Raw genomic sequence first — 24,984 nt, forward strand, 5'->3', positions numbered from 1 at the left:
ATTAGCACTCATTCTTGTGCCTAATTATTGAGGGCCACATTGTCCCCACTCACATTTGTTACAAATAAAAATCAGCCCTTATTTGTCAATTTGGTTTGACAAGCTCAGAAAGTACCTATATTTTTGAACAATCTACAATGACAAGCGTCGATGCTCCAATGCCAAGCCCGAAGAGTGGCTAGCCGATTACGAGCTTGAGTAAGTAGACGATGTGAATGTCTTCCCCAATATCACCGTCTTTAATGGAAAGCTTTACACCTTTGGTCCTTCAGATGGTGAGGTATACATTTAATCCAAATCTTGTGACAAAACCATCACATGCTATGATGAATTGTGCTTCTTGGAAACGAAATCATGTGGGTTGCGAATTGCAAAGAATCGTTGGATTGTAACTGTACACGTAGGAGACAAATGGGCAGTCATTGGTGAGTTGGGTTAAAGATGTATAACCAAGAACGAGTTGAACGACTACGGGGCTCCTGTTCAATGTGTTGATGATGACCATAGGATTCCTCCATTAAGCGAAACATACAAACCCACCGATTATCTGAATGCAGAGCCGTTGTGTGAATGTGTACATAGAAGGATCAAGAATGACTTTGACAGTTATTATGAGCAAATACAAATTGGAAATGCCTGAGTAGAGATGTTTAGGATTTATAGAAGATACCTTGATAACGTATAGTGCTTGGCAAAAGAGGCGTCAAAATATTATATAATAGAATATTCTTTTAATTATCCGTAAACTATCAATACATCTAAATCTATTGAAACTTGCTAACGTCTTGCAATTCGATATCACAATCAAAAGCGATTCCGCTAATCTTTTTGGATGTCCAATGATTAACTCACGGATACATTGTAGTCTCGTAAATGCAGACGGATCACGTAAATTCCCGATCAAATGGACTAAGGATATCTCGAGAGAGAGAGAGAGAAAGAGAGAGAGAAAGGCAAAAGAAGGAAGAAGGATAATTATTCTCTTTCAAACAAATAACACAAAGCCAAGGGGCGAAAATCGAGATTCGATCATCTAAATCTACATCACCTTGTGCAAAGTGACCGACACAGTCTAGTAGAAATTTCGCAACCAAAGCATACCTTTTTTGAACAAACTCGATCCAACGAAGAAGGGAGGACAATCTCACAGCATACCTCATACATGGCAAGCCAAACTACAACGGCGCCGTTTGCGTCATTTGAGCTACAACCAAGCTCTACTCAAGGGACGATATCTAACACTGCAGCCGCCAGTACTTCTACAGGAGTTGATTCGAGTGCATCAGACACTTTGTCCTTTATCGGAAGTGCCCCATCAACGGTATTGTTCTTTGTAGCTTTAGCCGTTGGTGTTTTCATTGCATTGGTGTTTGTGTTTTTCACAATCAGGTATTTCATTCGATCCAAATATGGTATTGCCGCTTCCCCATTTGGCAGAAGAGGTCCATATGTCCCTTCCACATTTGGGAATGCTAGTGGTGGCGCCAATAGTCATGCTTTCATACACGAGTTCACTCGCGAGGAGATCCAAGAACAGTTGAGGTTTATGCGGGATCATAATCAAACAAGAGCCAATATAATCGAGGAAACATTGGCGTTCAGTGAAGGACGGTTTCGGCGAGGAAGAAGAAGACATGACAGAAGGAGGAGACGCAGAAGAAGATTCAGCAAGATGAAGAAGCTTACTGCTGAGGAGGTGGAGAAATTGTTTCCTGAAAAGACGTATCACGATTGGTTGAATGGAGGAAAGGAGAGAGACGTTGCAAAGAGGGATGGTGTTCTTAAAGAAGAAGTTGAGCTAGAGGCTGTTGAGGCGTTGGATAAGTCTGTAGAAGAGACATCTGTCAGTTCAATGCATACTGCCCAAGAACAACATCCGGATGGTATCGAGTTGACAAAAGTAGCTACAAACGGTGACATCACGACTGAGGATCCAAAAACTTGTTGCAGAACCGAAGCATCGCTGCACATTGACCCACAATTTGATTCAGGCTCTTGTGCAATTTGCATCGAAGAGCTTGAAGATGATGATCTTGTACGTGGGTTGATTTGCGGTCATGTTTTCCATGCGGCCTGTTTGGATCCTTGGCTAACTACACGTCGGGCATGTTGTCCATTGTGCAAACGTGATTATTTGTTCAAGAGGGATTACCAGCCAGAAAATGAGACACATGAGCCAGCAAGTGGGGAGAGTGGAGGAAGAAACGATAATACTAACGCGGGCACTGATTTGGCGACTGTGGAAAATGGTAGAACAGAGAGTGATGACGATGATGATGATGATGATGGTATTGAGAGTCTTGACTTTGAAGAAATTCAACGCGATCCCACTCTCCAAGCTTTTCTTCAAGACTTGATTCCTACTTCTGAGAGGGCTAGACTTGTCTTGCTCGATCCTCAGTATGCAGGCATAAGTCTTGAAGAACGGGCTAAGCAAATGGCAAAGAAGAAATACGGAAGGTTTTTCAAGGTTATCGTTTGGAAGGTTTTGGGTATAAAGAGACTGGATCTTTTCTACTGGGCGGTGTTGACAATAGCTAGTGAGCATCGGCGTGCTCGACAATTGGAGGAACTACAGCTGTCAGGGCTGGCAAATGTTGGAACAACCACTGCGGACGGAAGGTTGAATCAAAACAATCAAGTTGCAAATGATCAGCATCAACTAGCTGAAGACACTTCTTCTACGTCAAATCATGCATATGCTACTGCTGGTCAAACTGAGATTGACGTTGCTGAAGCAACCAGAAGGAGAGAAGTGGTGGATAATCGTGTGTAGAAACTGTGTTTATAGTTGCTTCTGTTTTAATTGTGATAATGTTTAGATAAAGTGTTGCGGATACAAAGTTGCGAACAGAAGAGAGAGAGAGAGAGAAAAAAAAAATAAAAAAGTTTAAGTTATTACAAAGCGAAAATTTTTCAAAATCCATCTTTCTCGATTATAGAAAAAGCCTTACGGATAGCTTCAAAAAGCGCATACGCTATACACACGTCACAGGGTATCCAGTGTTGATTCAATCTTCATTACACATCTCCTGTTTGCTACTTATAACTTTATACATTCAGATACAGAGAAGATTCAGCTTATATTAAATCATGGCACCTAAAAAGAATGTTAAAATGGACTTGGGTTCATTTTTAGCGGACGACAGCTATGGTGGAACTTCCTGGGCCGATGAGGAAGTTGACTTGAACTCTATTGGGTTGTCATTGGATAAATCCACCACTGAAGCTCCAATTGGAGGTAAATCTTCCTTCTCTGGTATTGGTGGAGGCGAAAGTCGTTTCCAAGAGCCAAGAAAGGAAAGAAAGGAGTACCCAATTCCTGATAAACCACCATATGTTGCTCGTGTTTCCAACTTGCCGTGGGAAGTTAGCGAAGAAGTTATTGTGAGACATTTCGAGGACAGAATGCAAGCTCAGGATATCATTACAGAAGTCAAGTTACCTGTTGACAGAGAGAACGGAAGATTAAAAGGGTATGCATTTGTTACATTCACTGAAAGAGGTCTTCTCGAAGAGTCGTTGAATTTGACTTTGAGCGATTTTCAAGGAAGAAAGATTTTTGTCAATGTAGCTGCTCCACCAAGAGCTGACGAAGGTGATTGGAGATCAGGTAGATCGGGTCCATTGGGGGGTGGAAGAGAACCAGAAGTTGATTTGGACTGGGGTGCAGCTAGAAAATCACAAGCGGAACTACCAGTGAGGGAGAGGTCGAATAGAGGTCCAAGAGAACACAGACCAAGAGACGAACCAGATTTCGATTGGGGTGCAGCTAGATCAGACTCCAGCGGATTGCCACAAAGAGAAAGGTCAAATAGAGGTCCAAGAGAACATAAACCAAGAGACGAACCCGACTTAGATTGGGGTGCTGCTAGGTCAGAGTCTAGTGGATTGCCACCAAGAGAAAGGTCAAATAGAGGTCCAAGAGAACACAAATCAAGAGACGAACCCGAGTTGGATTGGGGTTCGGTAAGGAGCTCCCATGCTGATCTACCACCAAGACAGAGATCATCAAGGACATCAAGCCACGGCGAGGGACATGAACGTGGCTCTTTTAAGCCAAGAAAGCAAGAACCAGAATTGGATTGGGGATCAGCAAGAACGTTAACAACAACTTTACCACCAAGAGAAAAATCAAACAGATCAGTTTCAAATAGAAAGAATTCGGAAAATGACTTTGACTGGAAGAGAGGTCAACCATTGCAGCAACGCACCAAACCAGCACACGGTCAGAAGCATAGAGATGAAAAGAAGGAGGAGGACAAGCCACAAGGACCGCAAAAGTCTCAATACAGTGTGTTGAGTGTTGACGATGGAGATGATGAGGAAGATAAAGATGACAAAGAGGCAGAGCAAGAAGACAGTAAGCAAGAGAGCGAATCCGTCAGTGTGAACAAATTGGAATCGGCAACTGCCAACTTATCTGTGTCCGACAAGGATAGCAGCAATGATGATTGGGAAGTTGTTGGTAAAAAGTAAAGCGTAGAGGTGCATAGAGGTGCATACAACATGAATATCGAAGAGACTGCAATTCATTTCGAGTAATTTGATGGAAGAGGATAGCGATTTTGGAAACTATACGAGGTAAGCGGGAGGGGGAATAAAACGACTGCTTCAAGTTGTATATATCTATTTTGTATTAATAATGACAATATATAAAAATGATAATTGAAAGCGCTCTTTAAAAATGTGCGCGCAAGAGAAAACCACATTTTCAATCAAATCCATCACCGTAGCTCAACTCAATCTACAATCATGGCAGAGGGGACTCAGGACAAGTACTATCTAATAGACTCTACAAGTATGTTTAATCAACACTGTTTCCACTTGAAGCTCTCAATACTAACGACTCTTCCTCACAGAGACCTACCAACCGTCCAAACCCACACCATTACAAAATCTCCTTCATTTATACAACTTGGAACCAGTAGCGGAGCTGCTATCCCGAACCAATCCCGATGGGTCAAAGAACGTCAAGCTTAGGAAGTCTTACAAGGCGCATATACTGGATCTACCAGGCAAGCATCAGATACCTGAACCTAAATCGATACCCATTGGACTAATGGATCCGCTGATTGCGCAACATCCAGATATTATCAACCTGTTTGATGAGGAATTGTTGAAACGAGCGTTGAAGTTTGATAAGACTCCGATAAATGGAATCCCTGGATTCGATGTTGCTGATTTGGCTATTGGTGACCAACAAACTTTGATGCGGGGTGATGATCGAGATGATGATAAGAATAAGAAGCGTAAGAAGAAGCATCAAAGTGGAGGTGCTGAAAAGAAGCAGCATGTTTAAGAGGATGAGATTACAAGCAAAACTACAATGAATATACTTCTTGTGTAAATATATATATCTCTTGTAATATAGTCTACTCCTTAGTTCTAACTACTGCCAATTCACGAATTGGAATAAACTTGTTGTAAGTTTTCACCGACATTAATTTTTCATTCGCCAACATATCCAGTGACTTGTCACTTGTGGTCATTTTGTTGCTCAATAAACGGCCTATATGACTCCAAAGACTCTTTAGAACCAATTTCTTGATAATATCCGTCAAGTCAATAAATGAAAGAATACGATTCTTGATCACCAACTCGGGTAATTCAACTCTGAAATCATGAACATTCAACAACCTCTTGTACCCCTTGTTCAATTTGATGGTGATTCGCAAGGTAATGGCCCTGACGGTAAGAGAAATGATTGAGAAGTATTGTTTTGATCTTTCAATCATTTCATTGACTTGGTCAGCATCTTCCTCGTCGTCTCTACCGCCATTGGAACTTTTGCTGCTTGAATGACTCTTTCCTGAAAGACGAGTCAAACTTCGCTTATTCAGTCTAGAGCTCGTCATGCTTCGTTCTTGAAGCTTTCTATCCAATCTAGCGCTCTTGTTGGCTCCCTCTGTTTCCTCCACTAATCCGTACTGATCTTGTTCCGAAGGATCTTCAAGCTCCTTTTCTTTAGCTTCTGTATTGTTTGCCATTTCGATAACTTTGCTTTCTTTGATATCTGTAGAATCAGTTTGGAATATGAATTTCATAAGTTTCTCACCAGTTATTTCATCAACTTTGATATTTAACGGTAAAGCATTCACTTGTAAATTTTCAACAACTTTAATTCCACCAACAGATCTATTCATGGTCCATTGTAAATCAATCAAGTTTTTACTTGAATGTTGACTCAAATCAAACGGACCAATGAAATCAGGATACCTTGCATTTTTGATAAGATTGAATCCTTGCAACATTTGAATCTGTATTTGATTCAAATTGGACCCACTTTCAAGCTCCTTTCGTTTGTAGACACCATTGGCAAGAGCAAGATCCACAATGGGAGTTCGGTCATCTTCCAAGATATGTAAAATAACCTCATCCGCTTTAATCAAGAAAGAAACTTGTGGGTGGTTTGAGGTGTCACTGAAAAAGTCCCCCATTAGCAAGGTCCTCAACAAAAGGTAAATTTCGCTAGCAACATCACCAGTTTCCAAGTTTAATTGTAGGTAATTGTTCAAATCCTCGTTGTTCATATGGCCCCTTCGGAAGCTGTAGTTGGCATTCAACAATCTCATGATACGGAAATACAGTTGCATCCCTTTGACTTTTTCCGCCACGGCTGGCAAATTATCAAAATCAATTGAAAACTTCATCTTTTCAATCTTTTCAGCAATTGCTTTACTCATTGGTTCGCTGTAAAACAAAAGACTAACAATTATCAGGTACAACGCAAAGTATTGCGAAGATGTAGACGTCAAAACAACCGACGGCATATCTATCCGCAACCTCTTTGGTGCTTCCACCAGGGTGGACAACCCCAGATCATCATTCGCATCGGAAGTATCCTCATTGCCTTTCGACAACTGTTTGCTCATTATCTCCGTATCGTAAAACACCACCATGACCGATAAGTTCTGTATGAGTAGTTGATTTTCACCAGCCCATATACCCCTCTGAGTAATTTCTGGACCAAGCCACGGCGGCCAGTTTGCTTTAGCACCATATGGCAGTTTAGCAAGTATCATGGAGTCTGCGCCCAAAACATCCTTTTTGTTCAAAACAAACACACTTGCATCTTGCAAAACCACACCAAACCTTGTTTCCAAAACTTCAGGATTGGCGGTATCTTTTGAATTCAACACCGATATGAATTTCCCTGTAATTGAAGGCGTAGACACAATCACCACAGAATCTGGAGAGTCATCGCTTTGAAGTTGAATTTGAGGTGAAACAACGTCAATGAAGTAATCTTCTGATAACGATCTATTCCCTTCGACTTCTTTCAAGATTTTTGTAAAATTCTCGAGCCTTTCCTGTGAAGTCTGTTCCGCGGATCTTGACTTTATTTTTAGATTGTCTTCGCCGTTGCCCACGAATTGGTCACTTGGTTGGCTGGAAGACGGTACAGATTCAATATCGGACCCATAGTCGTTCTCTTTAATAAACTTTTCAAGGGTTGAAATTGATTCATATGACAAGTACTTTCTCATGGTCGCTTTCAATTGAACAAAATGGAGATACCTCATAGCATTATCACGGCAGGTCCTGTTCCATTTGAGTAGCATACTCAGCCACGTAAACTTGTTATGGAAATGCTCTTCTTTTTCAATAGATACAATTGATTGATTTCGATGAGTAACAGGTGCACTTCTCTTTGCATTATCAACCATGCGCTTGACAAATCTGGCTCTTTCTTCCAACTCCTTAGTGGAAGCACCTTTATTGCGTAATTTAGTAATTTGTTGATCAATTGCCCCCTGTCTCGCCTCTAGCATCTTAACCCTCAGGTCAGACTCTTTGCGTGCATGGATCCGACAATCGTGGATGTCTTCATTTCCAAACTGGTCATCCTCCTGGTTTGCACTGGCATCATTTTCGGTATCTCTTTCGTATGAAAACCTTTCGGAAAACATAAGCGGGTAGATTTCAACCGTGCGTGGGCAATGCTTCAAAGACGGCAAGAATGTCTCTTCATAATCCTGCATGTCAAACCAAATCTTCTCATCGCCATAAATGTTGTAGCTGGACTCTTTTTCATTGTAGTTTCTGTTTTCATGATACAAGTTTTGCGAGAAACTTGCATGCACAACTCGCAAATCGATGTTTGATAACGTCACTTCTCCAATATTGAAGTTCATCTTCATGACCTTGGTTCGTTTGGAAAGCTCTTCGTGATATAAGGTTACTGGTTGCTTCCGCTGATGCAAATCAACCGAAAACTCGTCAACTCTACCTCTTAAGCCAACACACTCAACTCTATCATCGTCAATATCCACAATCTCATCTCGATACATGTGGGCAATAAACAACGACTTCAAGTAGAAGGAAAACTTGTTGGTAAACAAATGCTCAGAAAATTTGACCGATTTCTTCATTTCACCAAACAACGGACCTCGTCGTATTGGCAACATCATGTTACTAGCAAACAATTTCCACCATGCAAAAAGTTGATTAAAAGCTCCTGGACTCAAGTGTATGGTGTTGTAACTAGCTTCACGGTCAGCCACCAAAGATATTGCCATGTGTACATACTCAGATCTAAAACCAGCATACGAATCGTGTCCATCGTCACAATATTTCGGATTCGTTAGATGCACATCATAATGCGGTTTGAAATCTTCAACTCTCTTACCATCGACTTTGCGTTGAAGAAGGAATCCAACATGAAACGCAATGCCCCCGCTTAAACTTATCACATTCTTGCCATAAACATTGTTTAGCAAATCAAAGTCGGGCTTTGTAGCAGAATCTTCAAGATAATAGCCAAAGCAGGTATTGATAAAATGTGGGGACTCTGGAAGGTAAACGGAATCAATACTGCTTCTGGTCCAGGCTAATAATGGCGTTGCCAAGTAGTTGGGTATATACCAAGCTACTTTGTCCGAAGTGATGTCAAAAAAGTTTCTTGAATTGTCATCCTTGTTGATTTTCCAAATCACATTCTTTTTGAAGGAGAGTACAAATCCTCCTGAAGTTGACAACAACTCATATGGATCTCTGGACCCTTTGAACCCCACCTCTAAACTCTTCTTGGTGTTAATAATACAGCTTCCATGAAGAATGTACTTGAGCTTGTCCCAAAATCCCAATTTCTGTGATGGATCAACTGGTGGTTTGGAAAATTGGTCAAAGTTAAGCATAAATTGTTGTATACCAAAATTGTAGGATGTACCCCAAACAATTCTTGTTGGGTAGTCGGAATTGAAGTCGCAATCCATCTTGGTATACATCTTGATACTGGAAAGTGTTTTTTCAATAGTTAACAAGTCATACCGATTGGCATCTTCCTTATCGGTGGCAACTAGTGGAACGTGTAATTGTCTAATTTCCTTTTCATCAGTGACATATCTTTCACTTATAACCAAGTCACCTCGCAACATTAAGCTGGCATTGGCAGTGCTTTTATTCCTAGGGGAGTACAAAATTGGTAGTGGATAATCACGCAATTGCATTCTCATTTCTGCCAATTTCAAATCTACATACATTGGCACCATCACCGAGTACTTTGTATTCTTTGGAACACCTTGCCCCACGTTGTGAATGAAATCGGCGATATTTTCAAGACCAAAATCAGGTTTCGATAAATTAAGGTTGAATCCCTCCATGCCAATGGTCAATAAAGGGGCATCGTATGGATACGCCACAACATCTTTGTTATAATCGGAATCAAAACGGCACTCATTCCCAAAAAGATAATCCTTATGTGCAATAACTTCATCTCTCAATTGTTGTTGGTAAATCTTGACTTTTCGCATCCATGATTCCGATATGGTAGTGTGCAACCTCTCCAATCGTGTAAAGTATTCTTTATCATCACTTAGTCGAGCTTCTCTTTCTTCAAAAAGAGAGTACAATTCCAATCGTTTTCTCTGTTCAGTCTTGCCCAACTGGTAAATCATGTTCAATTCTGTTTCAAATGGATCGTCTTCCATTGTAAACTTCAAGTGGTTCGACTTTACCGTCACATTTGGCAACGCAATTGGTTTCATTTCATGAGGATGGACAATGTTGGCACCTTCCTTTGAGTCATCAGCCTTGAGAAGTTTGATCAAATGTTTGGAAAGCTTGGCAGTTAGTGACAAGTTGTCAAACAATTCATAAACAATAAACTTATGAGGCTGGATCAATCTTATTGCGTCTGTGTGCACGTCAAGTGATAGGTTGTCTATTGACTTTGGTATCTCAAAGTTTAAGCTCAAGGAATCGAGGCAAAGCAAACGACACCACTTACCTTTGGCACTAGGCGAGTCAGCTAGACATCTCAAGAAAAACAACGACAATTTCACCGTCTTGTTTGCCAATTCCACATGTGTATTTGCCAATTGAACTTTGAGATTGTATGAGTCTGCAATCTGTAGAACAATATCCAGCGTTTCCAAATTGAATGTTGCATGGATGAAATCAAGCATCAGTTCGCGTGATTCTGGGCCTTGTGGGCTTTCTGGAGGTTCCTCAAACTTGTCCATATCCTTCTTCAATTTCAGCTTCATCATTTTCATTGGAGTGACAATAAACTCTCTCACCAAGTATATAGAGCCAATCAACGTAAATAATTTATACCTATTGTAAAAGGTCTGCAACTTGTCCATATTCAGCAGTACCACTAGCTGATTACGTCCCTGGTAGTCACTTACAGAATCGATCCCGTATTTGAATGTAGGTATCTCAATAAGCGGCTCGGTATTTGAACGTTTTGTACTTCTGTCATCTGGCATAAAGATCTGAAACATTTCAAGTGTAGCCGATACCGACCAGTATTCAGAATCAAGATCAAACGATGTGAGAGTATCCAGTGAGGAGGATGAAGAATCATGGCGAGTTTGTTCGTCAACTCTTTGCGCTCCATGATTCACAAGCCCAGCTTTGAAACTGTTGAGTTTTATATTCACCTTTCTCAATTCCTTACTGTCATCGGTATCATATTGTAGATCGGCTGTATCTGATTTGAACAAGTCTTGCTTTGGGATCAAAACCGATCTAGATCCAATAGATATAGCCCAGTCTGTTGAACGTATCTCCACTTGAGCGAGCCAAAAGGGCAAGTATCGAAATAGTTTATCCTTGACTCGAGGAACCTGCACCTTTTCAAAACTCCGAGGCTCCCTAATCTGTTTCTCCAATCTCGTCTTCAAGTAAGCTAGCTCATCATTAAACTTTTTGTTTAATACTCCAATATCAAGATCAGTTTCGGCTAGTTTTGTCACGTCCAGAAGAAGCCAATGAATTCCTTTGAAAATGTCCAAACTGGTCAACTGTATGGAAAGGCCATGTAATTCAATAATAGACGATACAGTCAAATTTTTGAAAACGTCCAACTTCACATTGACAATTCTAAGGCCAAAGATCTCTTTCAGAACAGGATCCAATGACGCGGTTTTGGTGTCTGTGTTTATCTTGGACACATATTTGACACTTGGATACAACACTTCCAAATTGGAAACATAATCTCGAGTCAGTGTCGTTGATAGATTAAAATTCAGTAATGAACAGGAGAATTCCAACAACTGGGTATTGTCGCCATCATCAAAATTTCGTAGAATAAAACGTGGTTGCTCAACAACAAACTTGATATCCAATTTGGGATAGTATTCATTTATGTATCTCCAAAGTTTTGCCTTGAGCGATTCTCGATTACCGTGGTGCTCTTCTTTTACGGTCACTTTATGGCCGTCAAGATCATGTCTTCCATTGTTGGTTTTCTTGAGCAATTTCCTTAGCGTTAACCACTTCTTGAATAACACTATGTTGTACAAAAAAGCACTCAATTGACGCGAGTCAACGTCAAATATAGGTGAGCTGGCGGACGAGAATGTCTCCATGACACAATTCTTGAACCCTTTTGCTTGCACAACTTGGCTCAACATATTTGTTTTATGGGTGAATGAGTAATTGGGCATGCTCAATATTTCATCGGTTTCTAGTCCATACGCTCCACTCACCATGGTCACACGTTTTGCAAAAAATAATTTGAACAATTGTATGGAAAGAGTAGAGTGGAATGGGATATCTTGCTTAGGATTGAATAGCACTTCGAAACCTGCTGCATCGTTGTACAATCTCGACATGTTGAATGAAACTGATTTCGTCACCAATTCCAATGACGTCTTTGGTTTAACTTCGTTGTAGTATTCTGCAATCGAAACGTTGTTTTCAATAGTCACAAATGGGATCTCTGAAATTCGTGAATTTTCAACATGGATGGTGACGTCGGAGAGCAACTTGTGTATGTACAGAAATGTCTTTTCAAGTTTTGCTTGCGAGTCCAGTTTACTTGACGCACCAGTTTCATTGTCATCTAGTTCAACGCCATCCGAAAAGTGATAGTCCTTCTTGTTTGCTTTTTTCAACTCGTCGTGTAGTATATAATACTTTGCAGTATTGAACACCAGGATATTGCTTTCGGAAACATTAATCTTTCCAATAAATCCGCCAATGATACCGCTCCTATAATCGATCAGAAACTTTAGCTCAACTCTGAAACTTCCCAATCTCAATGGGGTCAAAAGCTCGTTTTTGGCTTTGATTTCATGAAATACATTGTTCAAAAACAATCCAGTTCTAAATTTCAACCGATCTTTATGTCTCAAACTATCTCTTGATTTGGCATTATACTTGAGGTATTCTATGGTGGTTTTATAGTCAAGTGCCGAGTAGAAGGTTGTGTTTCGCATTTCCAAATCTAGCCATGGTAAACGTCGTATAAGGAATTGCACAGCATTTCTTAAGATAACATTGTGTGGGTAGATGCAGATATCATTCTCAAGTGAATCGGTATCATTTTCATCTTGTCGCGTAGATGCCTTCCTCTTCTGTTTCCTTGGTTGAGGGATAGGATAGAGCTTCACCTCTAGCTCATCAATGATTGTCATTTTGGTGTTACCCCATAATCTGAACCTCAAACTTCGTATTTTGACCCGCATACGTTTGGTTTTGAAGGTAACCCCATTGAAGGAGATACCATTGTTGATTGATATGGACTGTAGGTGAAGCCCTGTGATCATGTAGATGATGTACCATGAAATGACCCATAGCAAAATGGCGCTGAACAGGTAGTATAGCAAGCTACTACTGTTTATAGATTTCCAATCGATCATATTCTCTTACTAAGAGCTCCCTAATGTGAGTCTGATTTGTTGTGCTTTTGGGTAGCTAATGGATGGGATATTTGGTGGTTGCTAAAAAACAAAAAAAATAAGCTTAGGGCGTGGGGTTCACTCTGTTGTGTGAAGTAAAGTGAAAAATGCGTCTTCTAATATCCAATGTAGGCGATGATGATAAAGCAAGTGTTCAGTTGAGATATAAGTCCAATAGTAGTCGAAATACGCTATATACCCATTGCTCCAGAGGGTTTGGTAGTAAATATGTAATGTTGACCAACTTGCACTCGGTTATGAGAACTTGTGTTTGTTACTTGCTGTATTTGCATTTGATGTAAACAAAAACCAATCAATTACACAATGTAAAAGAAAAAAGAAAAAGATAAAAAAAAGCCTTTACGAATAGTACTTTTAACCCATTCTACAGAAACACTTTCTTTCAGTAGTCATTCACAAATAAACAAACAAACAAGCTAATGGTGCATGCACATTTCTGGTAGCTGAGAAGGGAGGTGGATGACCCCCCCCTCCCTCCCTTCCCCCTTTACTGTGTTTTTGTACAATACTGACCACAAGCTTTGAGTATATTACTGTGTCTATTGAATCTACAGATTTTGTAACCTCGGGATTATACGCAAACCTCAGTTAGGCTTATTTACGATTGCTATTGTGGGAACGAGTAAAAAGCTCTTTCTGTCTCTTATATTGTGCGGCACAGAAAATATGAGACAAAGCGTTGCATGCAATCCACTGTCATTAGAGACCAGAGATTAACTCCGCCTAAATAACAAAGTCAAAACAGAGCACATTGGTGTGCCCGGTTCGTAAAGTTATGAAAGTATAGGGAATGTAACTTACGACACGGCTTAGTCAGATCCCTTTTCGAGTGTAAATGAGCGTTTCCGATTTTTCTTAGCCCAAGACATACAAACATCTCAAACCTTTGCATTTCCCATTCAGGAAGGGAGGAGGGAGGAGAACTTTGGCGATGTGTGCTGTTCTTTGTGCTAGGGCTATAACCCAGATTGACATTTTTTCCCTTGTACTGTCTGCTACCTAGTGCTCTAGCAGGGAGACGCGCTACCGACGTATCTCCTAATATGCAGTACCACTTCAGAATTGTTTTGTTAGCGCTTCTCTCAATGTTCTCACACACACACACTCTCTCTCGCTCGCACTCTGCTCTCTCACTCTGCTCACTCACTCATTGTCATACTGAAAAATTTTCTAAGTAGAGAAAACCCCCTAACGTTTTCCTTTCCTGATAACAACCACGACACATTAATTAAAGAGTATGTTTCGACTGGAATATGAGATCATTTAGTCAAGGGGGGTACAGGAGGGATAATTCAAGGAAAGAGAGGGACTGTGACTCGCTTTGCAATGAGCTTTGACATGAAGGATAAAACTGGGAAGAGATCACCCAAATAACAGATGCCTTTCCCAAAAAGCGATGCGAATTGACGAATCGGGATACCATCGAACCGGGAGTTCAGGATAATGACTGAAGATTATTTGGTTCAGTAATGTGGAGAGTCTATGAGGTATCTGGGACCTCATCCGTTGTCCAGTATCTCAGGAAGTGAGCGCGGATATGTGTATCACCACAACCAATACGGTGAACGCTCTTTTTCCTTCTCCCCTTTCCTCTTCTTCTTATATCCCTCAAGACAGCAATTCAACCACCAGCACTCAAATACTAACAATTTTTCATTTTCTAGTGGCTACCTCAGTTCCACACCCAAAGATTGTCAAGAAATACACCAAGAGATTCAAGAGACACCATTCCGACAGATACCACAGAGTTGCCGAAAACTGGAGAAAGCAAAAGGGTATTGACTCATGTGTCCGTAGAAGATTCAGAGGAACCATTCCTCAACCAAACATTGGTTACGGATCCAACAAAAAGACCAAATTCATGACCCCATCTGGCCACAAGGTGTTTGTCGTCAAGAACTTGAAGGACTTGGATGTGTTGGTTATGCACACTAAGACTTATGCTGCTGAGATTGCTCATAATGTGTCTGCCAAGAACAGAGTCGATATTGTTTCAAAGGCTAAGAAGATTGGTGTCAAGGTTACTAATCCAAAGGGTAGAGTTTCTTTGGAAGCTTAAGAGTGATTACTAGCTTGTGAAGGAGAGGGAGAGAGTAATAGCATGATTAGGAGCTTTATTTGTGTATATTAAACTAATAAAGATTAAAAAAAGAAAAAATTTTGACGTTTAACAAAAGAGGCTGTATAGGCAAGCCAACTACAGTTTGTAAATCTTGCTGATCCTGTTTAGTGAGTACCGATATGTCTCATCTACTATATATGAAACAAGGCTCAATACACAAACTACGTAAACAAACAAGTCCTCTCTCAATACGTTTCACCTCCTACCAACACTAGCAGCATTGCTAACGTCATTATGATGATGTTTCTTCAACTTGTAACCTAAATCACATGTGCCATCGGCTTCCAATTTCAAATTACTCACACTGCGCAAAACACGGTCATAATGGTGCTGGATATCACTCAATGAATGACAACTAGCATTATCATTGTCATCATCATTGGATGTGTTGGAAGTGTCGTGTCTACTTGGTGGCAATTTGAAACTTGATGGTTCACGTTGAGGAGCATGGGCGTTATGGTTTAGAGAAGATGGTGAGCCCCGATCCGCCTCACCATTCTTGGATGAATCCAACTCTTCTTCTTCTTGTTGTTGTTGTTGTTGCTGCTGCTCCCTCTTTTCCTCAAGTTGTTTCTCCTCAAGTCCTCGTTGCTGATCATATTGCTGCTGCTGCTCTATCTGCAATTGGTGCTCAATATGTTCTTGTTCAAGTTGGTCTTGCTTTCGAGCTGCGTCCGACTCATGCTCGTGCTCAATGTCACTCTCTTCTAAAGCCGGTAGGTTACCATTAATATTATTGTTAAGTGGTGAATTGTCCGCAGAGGACTGCTGTGGTTGTTGAAATGGCGATGAGTTTGAAGATGACGTCAATTGTTGTTGTTGCTGTTGCTGTTGCTGCTGCTGTTGCTGTTGCTGTTGTTTAGGCGATGCTTGCATGTGATCAAAATCAAGCATCGACCTAGTACGTGGTAACCCATTATCGTTTGAGTGAAGAGAGGCATTGCTTGATGAAGCAATTTTCGACGACCCTTCATCATGACTATAATACCCATCGCTATTTCCATTATGTTGCTTGCTAAAAGTACCCCTTCTCGAAGGTGCTTGTGAATTAAAGCCCGATGAAGCACCTGAACCATGGTTGTTTTCTCCAGTACCTGGTAACACAAATGGATTTACTTCTTGATCAGGATCCTCGTAAATACACATCTCCACCGATTGGAACCAAGGATCTTCAAATAACAACTCCAAATCATACCTAGTTGAAACTGAAGGGTCACACAACTTCCAAGCAACTCTAGAAGCACCAGTGCTTTCAAATTTGGACGCCATTTTAAACTCTACTCCGGGCCCTTTATTGAACCCCTTGTTGTTTTTGAAATTGTGATGATCACTGCAAAATCTCTTGTGATTAAATGCATAATCCCTGTATCCATGATCTGTTGGGGTTGCTTGTTGGAAAGGTACACCTCCATACACAAGACAAAACAAAAGCATCCCCAAAGCCCAATCATCCGATTTGAACATGTCGTATGCAAAGTTTTTAGCTTCAGATGCAGACTTATCTTTCAAAAGCATAACTTCTGGTGGAGAATATGGCGGTGATCCGACATAGGATGTTGACAATTTGACAGGACTACTAAAGTCACCGGGAATCTCATGTTGATAGGTACTCACTCCAAAATCACACAATTTGGCTAACCCATTAGAATCAAGCAATACATTTTCTGGTTTCAAGTCACGATGAGCAATATCGCATTCATGAATATATTTCAATCCATAAGCAATTTGCTTAAACAAACAGTATTTTTCATTCAAGGGTGATTTCTTCCATCCAGGTCGAACAATGAGTGAAAATAAATCACCACCATTGCAGTACTCCATAACCACACCCCAACCACGAGTTAAGTTTGTTTGGCTTTGGATACGTAGTATTGCCAATACGTCAGCAACGTGCCTCGATTTGGAACACCTCTTTTGTATAACATACTCCTTCAGTACACGTTCATAAAACTCTTCATCGGTTTCTTTGCTCAACATGGTGAATTTTTTCAATGCGTACAAATGACGCTTGTTATGACGAGAGTTGATGATTCGAACGTCCGAGGAACCACCATCACCCAACTTTTTGTTACTGACATCAATTTCAAAATCCTCCAACAAATTGACATGCTGTTGTTGCAAATCTGGTGGAAGATAATCGTTGGGGTTGGCAACGGGGTTAGCCACGATTCGTTCACCGTCATTGTTTCCAGAAAGGTAGAAACTCGTGTTTCTTTTAACCTCTTGTGAAGGAGTCTTTTTCATTCCGTATGGATTGTAAACCATCTTCTCATGATTTGGTGATGCAGTTTCTGAACCGGGTGAGTGCGAGGCCAAGTTGTGAGCAGATGGGACTCTGCTACTTCTCAAATGCAGACTTGCTCTGTTTCTATTGTCAATTTGTTGGAAATGGGCCAAAGTTTCAGCTTTTGATAATTTTTTGTTGGGAGTTGCTGCTGACACATGTTGTGGTCTTGGGTGCTGCAAATCGGAAGGAGCTCTGTCTCTTCCATTTGTTGGAGATGGGTTGATAGGATTGGTGTTTCTGCGTCTCAACGAAAGCACGGATGAAGCTCTTTTCAAGCCATCTCCTCCTCCTGCTGCTGGAGAAGGTGCTGCTGATGAGGATGATTGCTGTTGCTGTTTATCCTGAGGAGACGAATTTCTGGAAGAAGAAGCCGTATTGGACAACTCATCTTTGTCCTTGTGGTGATTGTGGTGATGGAATAGCTTTGATATCTTTGAATGAGACGCAGAAGGGTCAGGGTTGGCAGATGATGCGTTTGAGCTAGATGGAGACAACTCCTTCTTGAAGAAGGATTTGAGTCCACTATGATGATCCTTCATAGTGGTGTGTAGTGTATGGGGTGTGTTTGAGTGTATGTGTGTACGCGGCAAAGGTGAAGTGTGGATTGACAGTAGGGGGCTATAATGGTTGAGTTTTGGTTGCGATTCTGCTGAGTATAAATTTATGAAATGTTATGTTTTGTTTAAATTTGTATTTTATTTAATTTAACTGCATGAAATGAAATGAGATCGGGAAAACAAATCCTAAACCAAATGTATTACTAACAAATACAAAGTATAGGATTTTATCAGCTGTCTGCGTAACCGGAGTGCTTCCTATGTATCAGAGAGTGTTTTACTACATTTACAACTACTCCAGCTCCACTACAAAGGTGGAAAAATGGTTCTTTGAAAAGGAGATTCGCCTATCTGTCCATTAATAAAACGCACGTTTCTCAAACCTTCTCTGTCGGCTCTCTCTAAATAACTAAATAAATCTCAACAAGGAGAAAAAAGAAAAAGAAAAAGAAAAAGAAACAAAAAAAGAAAAAGAAACTCAGGTGCAGTAGACAGACAACAGCTGTTATCTCTCTCTTTCTGCTTAGTAAAGTTTAGTGAGTATGAAGTAAATCCAACTTTTATACAGCAAGATCAGTCATCCACATGAAGGATGAATGAGGTCATACCCTTTTGTAGCACAACCTTCTTCTGTCAAGAGAAGAGAATTCGTTGCATTAGCTTACATAAACATAATTTGTCTGTGTCTGTGTCTGTGTGTGTTTTTTTATTTGTTGTCGGAGTTATCCAGTCCTTGCTGATGACAGAAAAAAAAAGAACATTTAAAAAAGACAAGCAATAACAACGGAGGACAGTAGAAGTCTTGAGAGAAGTGAGTTCAGTACATATATTGAAGTGTATCTTTGCCCCCCCGCCACCAAGGTAACGGTTTTGCAAATACCGACTCTTGGGCATACAGCAAACAAAAACGCGTTTCCGGTATATAAATCCGAACATCCTTTTTTCAATTTGTGTCTCTTGTTTTTCTCTCTCTATATTTGTCAGTGTGTTGTGTGTTAGTAGTGGCGGCGGACTCTGTGTCTGCATTTGCGTCGGCCGGCATATTCTTATTTATTCCCCGAATACAGACGCAAATACATCGGATCGAGAGAGAAGGAAACATTTTCCCTTCGTGCGAGATGGATTTACAGAGGGATAGCGCAACACCGGATTGAGGTTGCAAAATTTGTTTGCATCTAATTGTCTTCGGGTGGCTGACTTTGCTTGTTTCAGTGCTGTTATAATTACCTGTTGTGGGAACCAACCACCACTCTTTTTTGAAGGGGCCAATCTTAACAGGAAGTTTTAGCACGATGCGGGGAGGAGAGAGAGAAAGGAACACCCACAATACTCGACAAGTTTCACAGAATACCCATGTAAAGTAGTAATGCTCTACTCTATTCTAAATACTTCTTTAGACACACACAGTTGCAAGGTTCACTAAAAGGATACTAATCTTTGACTAGAATCCCAAAGGGTGTATAAGTCTCTGGCAGACTCGCAAAAAGCAAAGAAGTTCATCGCAAAGAGAAGAAGACAAAATAGTTGAAGCTTTGGAAAAGAAAGCACGAAGTAGTTTTTTCGTAACGAGTATAAAATATTAGTATTTTCAGGTATATATCTAAAAAAGAATATGTGTAAAGAATGGATATAAAACAACGTAAGCGAAAATAACAACAAAAGAATAGTCGAGGAGCAGGCAGTCTGATCTTTAAATAACGATCTCAATGTCAGCTGGCAGGCTCAAACGGCAACTTGGAAATGAGATGTCGATGATGATTAATTCTCATTTACTAATCGAATTCTGATCATCTGCTAATCAAATCGATACACCACCCTCTTCCCTCTTTGACTAAGCTCATCTTTTCTCCTCCTTCAAATTAAGCAGACTCATCTTCAACGACCTTTTGGTTTCTCTTTATCTTAAAGAATCTGATTCCGCCATTGTTTGCTTCTTCATCTTCATCTCTAACGTGGGCTCTAGTAAAAGAAGAATCGTCACGAGAAGCAGCAACACCCTTTGGATATCCTTGTTGGCCATGAGCACCAGCAGCATCATCGTTATAACCGTATCCTTGTTCCTTTTCTTGTTTGTTTTGGTTGACTCTCTCCATATGTTTCCTGTAACTGTTGCTGATAATAGCGGCAAAAGTCAATCCCCAGCAAATCAATAAGCAAACAAAGGCCGCCCACATGATACCCATCGACTTGGCACCAACAGTGGCGTGTCTTCCAGCATCTGAGAATGCATTCTTGGCCAATACAGTGACTGCAGTTTGAAATGAGGCAAAAGCAGCAGCGAAAAATAAGGCAGCAGTAACAAGAAACATGACAACCTTGTCAATAATTGTGAAACAAAAGCCCAAAATGTCAATGATGAATGCCAATCCACTAAAGCCCAATGCAATTAAACAAAAGGCAAATGCAAATCTGCTCAAGTAGTAGTAAGTGGATTGGTTGTCTAAGAAATCTTGAGGAATGTTTGTTGTGGTGTCAAAGTTGTCCTCGGGGGAAAGAGGGTAAGCAGGACCAGTAAGACATTTGGAGTAGTCATTCTTGTCGCATACACCCCAGAAAGTCCAAGCTGATGTGTTTGCTGGTGAATTGGAGATGTTGGTAGTGTCTGCTTCTAACCAATAGAACTTGTTCAATGGGAAATGTCTTGATGAGCCGGACAATACGATAAAAATGAGCAAAAGACATGCCCCGGCTAGGAAAAACAAGTTGAAGAATGTACCAATTAATTTCATTGTGGTGGTGGTAGGTGAAATTCAATGGAATTGAGGTAAGAAAGAAAAAAACGAAAAAGAAGAACAGAAGGAAGAAGAATGAAATTAAAAGCAAAATAATTTTACAATTTTACAATTTTGATGTTTTGATGTTTTGATTTTTTCCAATTCATCATCACCAAAACTGGGCAAAAAATGACAATAAAGGAAGGAAAAAAAAAAGCAGTCATTGATGTTACACATAATAATCCTAAATTAAAGGGTAAAGTGTTGACATACTTCCATTACTTTGTCCTTCTAAGCCAATTGTATAATATAGTCATAATTCCCTATTCGGATCATATAAAGCTTCTCCTTCTTTCTTTCTTCCTTGTCGTCACTCATCTTTTGATTTTTGTATTTTGTTTTTTATTTTTGGTCTAATGTTTCTGTGTCATTGAAATATTTATTGTCAATGTTTATTATATATATATATATTCTCTAATTTCATTTCTTTGTGATTTGTTTACACTTTATGAAAGAGAAAAAAAAAGGCCCAGCCGCTCGACCAAAAAAAAATTTAAGTGACGAAGCTTGAAAGAAAAAAATAAAAAAAAAAGAATTGTGTATGATGATGTAACAGTAGTGTTTTTGCAATCTTGGCGGGGACAGTGTGCTTTGTACTTATCTATGGTTGTTCTTGATGCAAATACGACTTTTACTAATGCATACAGTAATTGGATCAACATAGAGTTATTTTTATCCAATGCACCTAGGTTAAAATGCCTAATAAACGAGCAGTGGGATATTGTTCGTGAAATTTCATAATCAGTAGTAGTAGTAGTAGTAGTAGTAGTAGTAGGTAGTGTGTAGTTGACGAAAGAAAGAACAAAACAGAGAATAAAAGGAGGAAACTTTGTGCATAAAACACAAATGCAATATCCTTCCAAATTAGTAACAATTGTAAACAACGCTCTCTTTCAACATTGTGTTTTTGTGTAGCTCAAATGTTGCAATAACTTTTTTTTGAGTCAGCAGTTGTTGTTGTAGTACCAAGTACGATTGCTACCAACACCTCCGAGAAATGATAGGGAAGACTATTTATAGATTTGTGATACGCACACTCTCCTGTAATACTCATTTCTTCTCCTTCTTCTTCTTCTTTTGCCTGCGGCTTTTTAGACAACGGCTGTGATGACATAATTTTAACCAAAACGGTCACGCGCTAAGTCACTCAGCCACTCAAATGTTCTTCAAGAAACTGTGACAATTTCACTTATGAGGTTAGAATCCAATTTACTAGCTGCCCCCTCTTTGTTTTTGTTTTTATCATTTGAGTTGTTGAAATTTCTTTTTTACATGATTTCGTTGCAAAATTCATTCATGCAAAGAAATTTCAATATCTACTCAATACGATAAAAATATCTGTAATCTTTGACGAAATTTATATCGAGTGGTTTACTGGCTCTTGCTTTCACTTTTCAACTACCTCTCAAAAGTTTTCACATGGAAAGTGCCTAATAGACTATGGCATTACACTCACTTCGAATTTCTCTATATCTCTTTTGCAATCAATCGTCTACTTCCCATCATTTTTGGTTGGTCTTGCACACAGAGCAAATAATTCAAGCTACTCTACCATCATCACACCAAAAGGAAAATGGAAACGAAAAAGGAGAGAAAATTTGTATCACTAAAATGTTACAAAAAGCCAACACATTTTATTGACTGGAGCATAAATGTTCTGCTATCAATCCCCATTTTGTTGTGTGAAGGGCAAGGAATTGGAGAAAAAAAAAAGCATGGAAGGTTTACTACTTTTCTTTCGAAGAGTGGTGCAGCATTCATGAAACGAACCAAAACAATTGCTTTCTTTTTGAGTGCGTTTTCATGGATACTGCTTTGAACTGGATTCCATTATGCAAATGTCCTTCTGCATATGGATTGATGAAGAACGCTAGCTAGTACTTGATTGATGCAAATGGTTGGATTGTTTAGCTTCTTTTTCTTTTTTTTTTTTTTTTTTTTTCATTTTATTTCACTTTTGGATATTAGACTCGGATGTCATCTAAGTAGATTGCAAAGTATCGAGATATTTTAAAACGTATTTTACATCATGTATGAGCCAAATACTTGGAGGTACGTGATATGAAGCCAAACAGGAGTACCAAGAACTTGAAGAAGCCGATTGGTGTTTGGATGCATGTTAAGTTTTTTATATTTAGTATACTCATTTATTCTACGATAAGGAAAACCTATACTAGGACCACTTTTAACTCAAAGACATACATTGAAACAACTACTTATTGCTGTTATTTGAGAGATTATTGAAAGAACCCACTTGAAGGCACAACCATACTTGCTTTTATCACACTATAAATTACGAAAACTTCTAAATAATGTCAAAAAAAAAAAACAGAAAGTCACTCGGTTGTGGACCATGCTGGCGACAGATAGCTTCAATAATACCGCTCTACGGCGATTATAGTTGCAAGTCTTGACCGTGTCATACAACTAATACACCTCAGTATTGAATATTGGAAGACTGAACACATCATATGACTAAACTAGCTGATCAACGAGTAAATCTTCTAGTTCTACGCCTTAGTAAGCTTCACACAACTGTTTGGTTACACTTTACACAAATCTCCAATTGAAGCAATCTCTGCATGGTGCTTGTTCCACGCATTTGGCTGTTTCATTGTAAGTCAATATGATGTCATCAATGACTGTGTGGATACGATGATTCAACAAATTTACCCGCCATCCCTTATCAGTGACAACATCATAAACACATTGATAACCAGTATGGCATGCAGTTTCCATAGCATAGCCAGCTAAGCTACAGCTGCTTGATGCTCCATTGCAAACTCCCATGTAAATAGGATCAGCAGTGTTTCCAATGTGCCAAATGTGCTCTAAATGCTTGGGAAGTCCTGGGGGTGATGGAAGGTGTAATCGTCTCAGCGCAAGCATTTCACCAGGAGCCTCAACTGCCACTGCAGGTAAGCCATACGTACGACCGAGCAAGCTTGCCAATGCGCCTCCTAACGAATGTCCAGTAACCCAAATCTCAGTCGTCTCCGGTGGATATAGCTTGGTGACGTTTTTGTAAATATCTAATGCTGCTTCGTAGTATCTATCTTTCCTGCGCAACTCCTTCTCCAAACACTCTTGATTACATGTATACGTCTTTTCATAGCAGTCACATACTGTGGTCCACAAATATCCAACTCTTGCACAACAACAGGAAAATAACAAATTGTCATTGGTTTTGTCATTTCTTTGGGTCTCATCGCTGCCTCCTCCAGGTAGACCAGCACCAGAGGTTCCTTTAATTCCAATCACCACAGTCTTATTATCATCACTAACAAAAACGTGTCCCCGTAACCCATCATAGTCCCAACCGAAGTTGACATCGTGGTTGTCCTCATCAGGATCCCATCCTCCAACATCGATCCAGTCCGATTTCTTCTTTTCGTCGTCATTTTTGGGGAATCGAACATATGCATTTGAGGCGATTGTGGCTAAGGAAACAACGGTATCTCGATCGGTGATGTTGGGAATCAGCACGTCATCATCAACCCATTCCAAATTTATACGACCAAGGATCTTAGCATCACCATTAACGGACCTTGCGTATTCAAGATAAGAGTCAATGAACCCTGGCGTGTTTCTCTCTTTAAGTCTGCGAGCCTTATTTTGTTGATGCTTGAATGGCAACTTTATCTGAAAAGGGTTCTTCCCATGATGAATTGTGGGCCAATCTGATTCTTCAATCAGCTCAATCTGTAAGTTTTCATTTAACGAGGTAAAATATGCTCGATGCTTGGCTAGGTATTGTGGTGTAATGTCTAACCGTTTGTGTATCATGTACTGCTCAGAACCAACGCCATGATGGAAAATGTGCTTCAACTGTAGCGTGTTACTATTGTGGTCATCGTGTACGCTAGGAGGTAGCACTATGGATGATGACGATGATGTTGTTGTTGTTGTGAATTGTGGCACGGACAGAAGTCTAAGCCATGCCAAAGATGCTAATATTGTCGATAGTAGTCCCCACCAAAAGTATCTCATTGGCGGCAACTTCTGTAGCCGAACATCATCTTTCATTCGTTCTTCTGGTGGCATGTGTGGCTCCCAAAATTTGAGAAAGGTTGTCTTTTTAAAGTTGTGA

The 24,984-nt window shown here is 40.0% G+C and overlaps 8 protein-coding genes across 8 annotated transcripts; 4 read left to right on the forward strand and 4 right to left on the reverse strand. All coding sequences in view use genetic code 12, as the record gives it.

Moving 5' to 3' along the window:
• Positions 1–1,162: 1,162 nt before the first annotated feature.
• Positions 1,163–2,776, forward strand: KGF57_000978 (uncharacterized protein; the record flags this gene model as incomplete). The annotated part of the gene is made up of 1 exon (XM_051755503.1): positions 1,163–2,776. The coding sequence occupies one exon, from the start codon at positions 1,163–1,165 to the stop codon at positions 2,774–2,776; it is 1,614 nt and encodes a 537-aa protein (XP_051610493.1).
• A 317-nt stretch (positions 2,777–3,093) lies between these two features.
• On the forward strand, positions 3,094–4,479 carry TIF3 (Tif3p; the record flags this gene model as incomplete). Its single annotated transcript, XM_051755504.1, has 1 exon — positions 3,094–4,479. One exon carries the CDS (start codon positions 3,094–3,096, stop codon positions 4,477–4,479), a length of 1,386 nt encoding a protein of 461 aa, XP_051610494.1.
• Positions 4,480–4,755: 276 nt separating this feature from the next.
• On the forward strand, positions 4,756–5,302 carry MED19 (Med19p; the record flags this gene model as incomplete). Its single annotated transcript, XM_051755506.1, has 2 exons — positions 4,756–4,801; positions 4,863–5,302. 2 exons carry the CDS (start codon positions 4,756–4,758, stop codon positions 5,300–5,302), a joined length of 486 nt encoding a protein of 161 aa, XP_051610495.1.
• Positions 5,303–5,375: 73 nt separating this feature from the next.
• On the reverse strand, positions 5,376–13,001 carry FMP27 (Fmp27p; the record flags this gene model as incomplete). Its single annotated transcript, XM_051755507.1, has 1 exon — positions 5,376–13,001. One exon carries the CDS (start codon positions 12,999–13,001, stop codon positions 5,376–5,378), a length of 7,626 nt encoding a protein of 2,541 aa, XP_051610496.1.
• Positions 13,002–14,407: 1,406 nt separating this feature from the next.
• Positions 14,408–15,213, forward strand: RPL32 (60S ribosomal protein eL32; the record flags this gene model as incomplete). The annotated part of the gene is made up of 2 exons (XM_051755508.1): positions 14,408–14,420; positions 14,819–15,213. The coding sequence occupies 2 exons, from the start codon at positions 14,408–14,410 to the stop codon at positions 15,211–15,213; spliced, it is 408 nt and encodes a 135-aa protein (XP_051610497.1).
• Positions 15,214–15,471: 258 nt separating this feature from the next.
• PTK2 (protein kinase) lies at positions 15,472–18,102 on the reverse strand (the record flags this gene model as incomplete). Its single annotated transcript, XM_051755509.1, has 1 exon — positions 15,472–18,102. One exon carries the CDS (start codon positions 18,100–18,102, stop codon positions 15,472–15,474), a length of 2,631 nt encoding a protein of 876 aa, XP_051610498.1.
• Positions 18,103–19,979: 1,877 nt separating this feature from the next.
• SUR7 (Sur7p) lies at positions 19,980–20,849 on the reverse strand (the record flags this gene model as incomplete). Its single annotated transcript, XM_051755510.1, has 1 exon — positions 19,980–20,849. The coding sequence occupies one exon, from the start codon at positions 20,847–20,849 to the stop codon at positions 19,980–19,982; it is 870 nt and encodes a 289-aa protein (XP_051610499.1).
• Positions 20,850–23,444: 2,595 nt separating this feature from the next.
• Positions 23,445–24,938, reverse strand: ATG15 (triglyceride lipase; the record flags this gene model as incomplete). Its single annotated transcript, XM_051755511.1, has 1 exon — positions 23,445–24,938. One exon carries the CDS (start codon positions 24,936–24,938, stop codon positions 23,445–23,447), a length of 1,494 nt encoding a protein of 497 aa, XP_051610500.1.
• Between the last annotated feature and the right edge of the window lie 46 nt (positions 24,939–24,984).

Source organism: Candida theae, assembly GCF_024610275.1.
Source record: "Candida theae strain CBS 12239 chromosome Unknown scaffold10, whole genome shotgun sequence".
In the NCBI taxonomy this organism is placed as follows: Eukaryota; Fungi; Ascomycota; class Pichiomycetes; order Serinales; family Debaryomycetaceae; genus Lodderomyces; species Lodderomyces theae.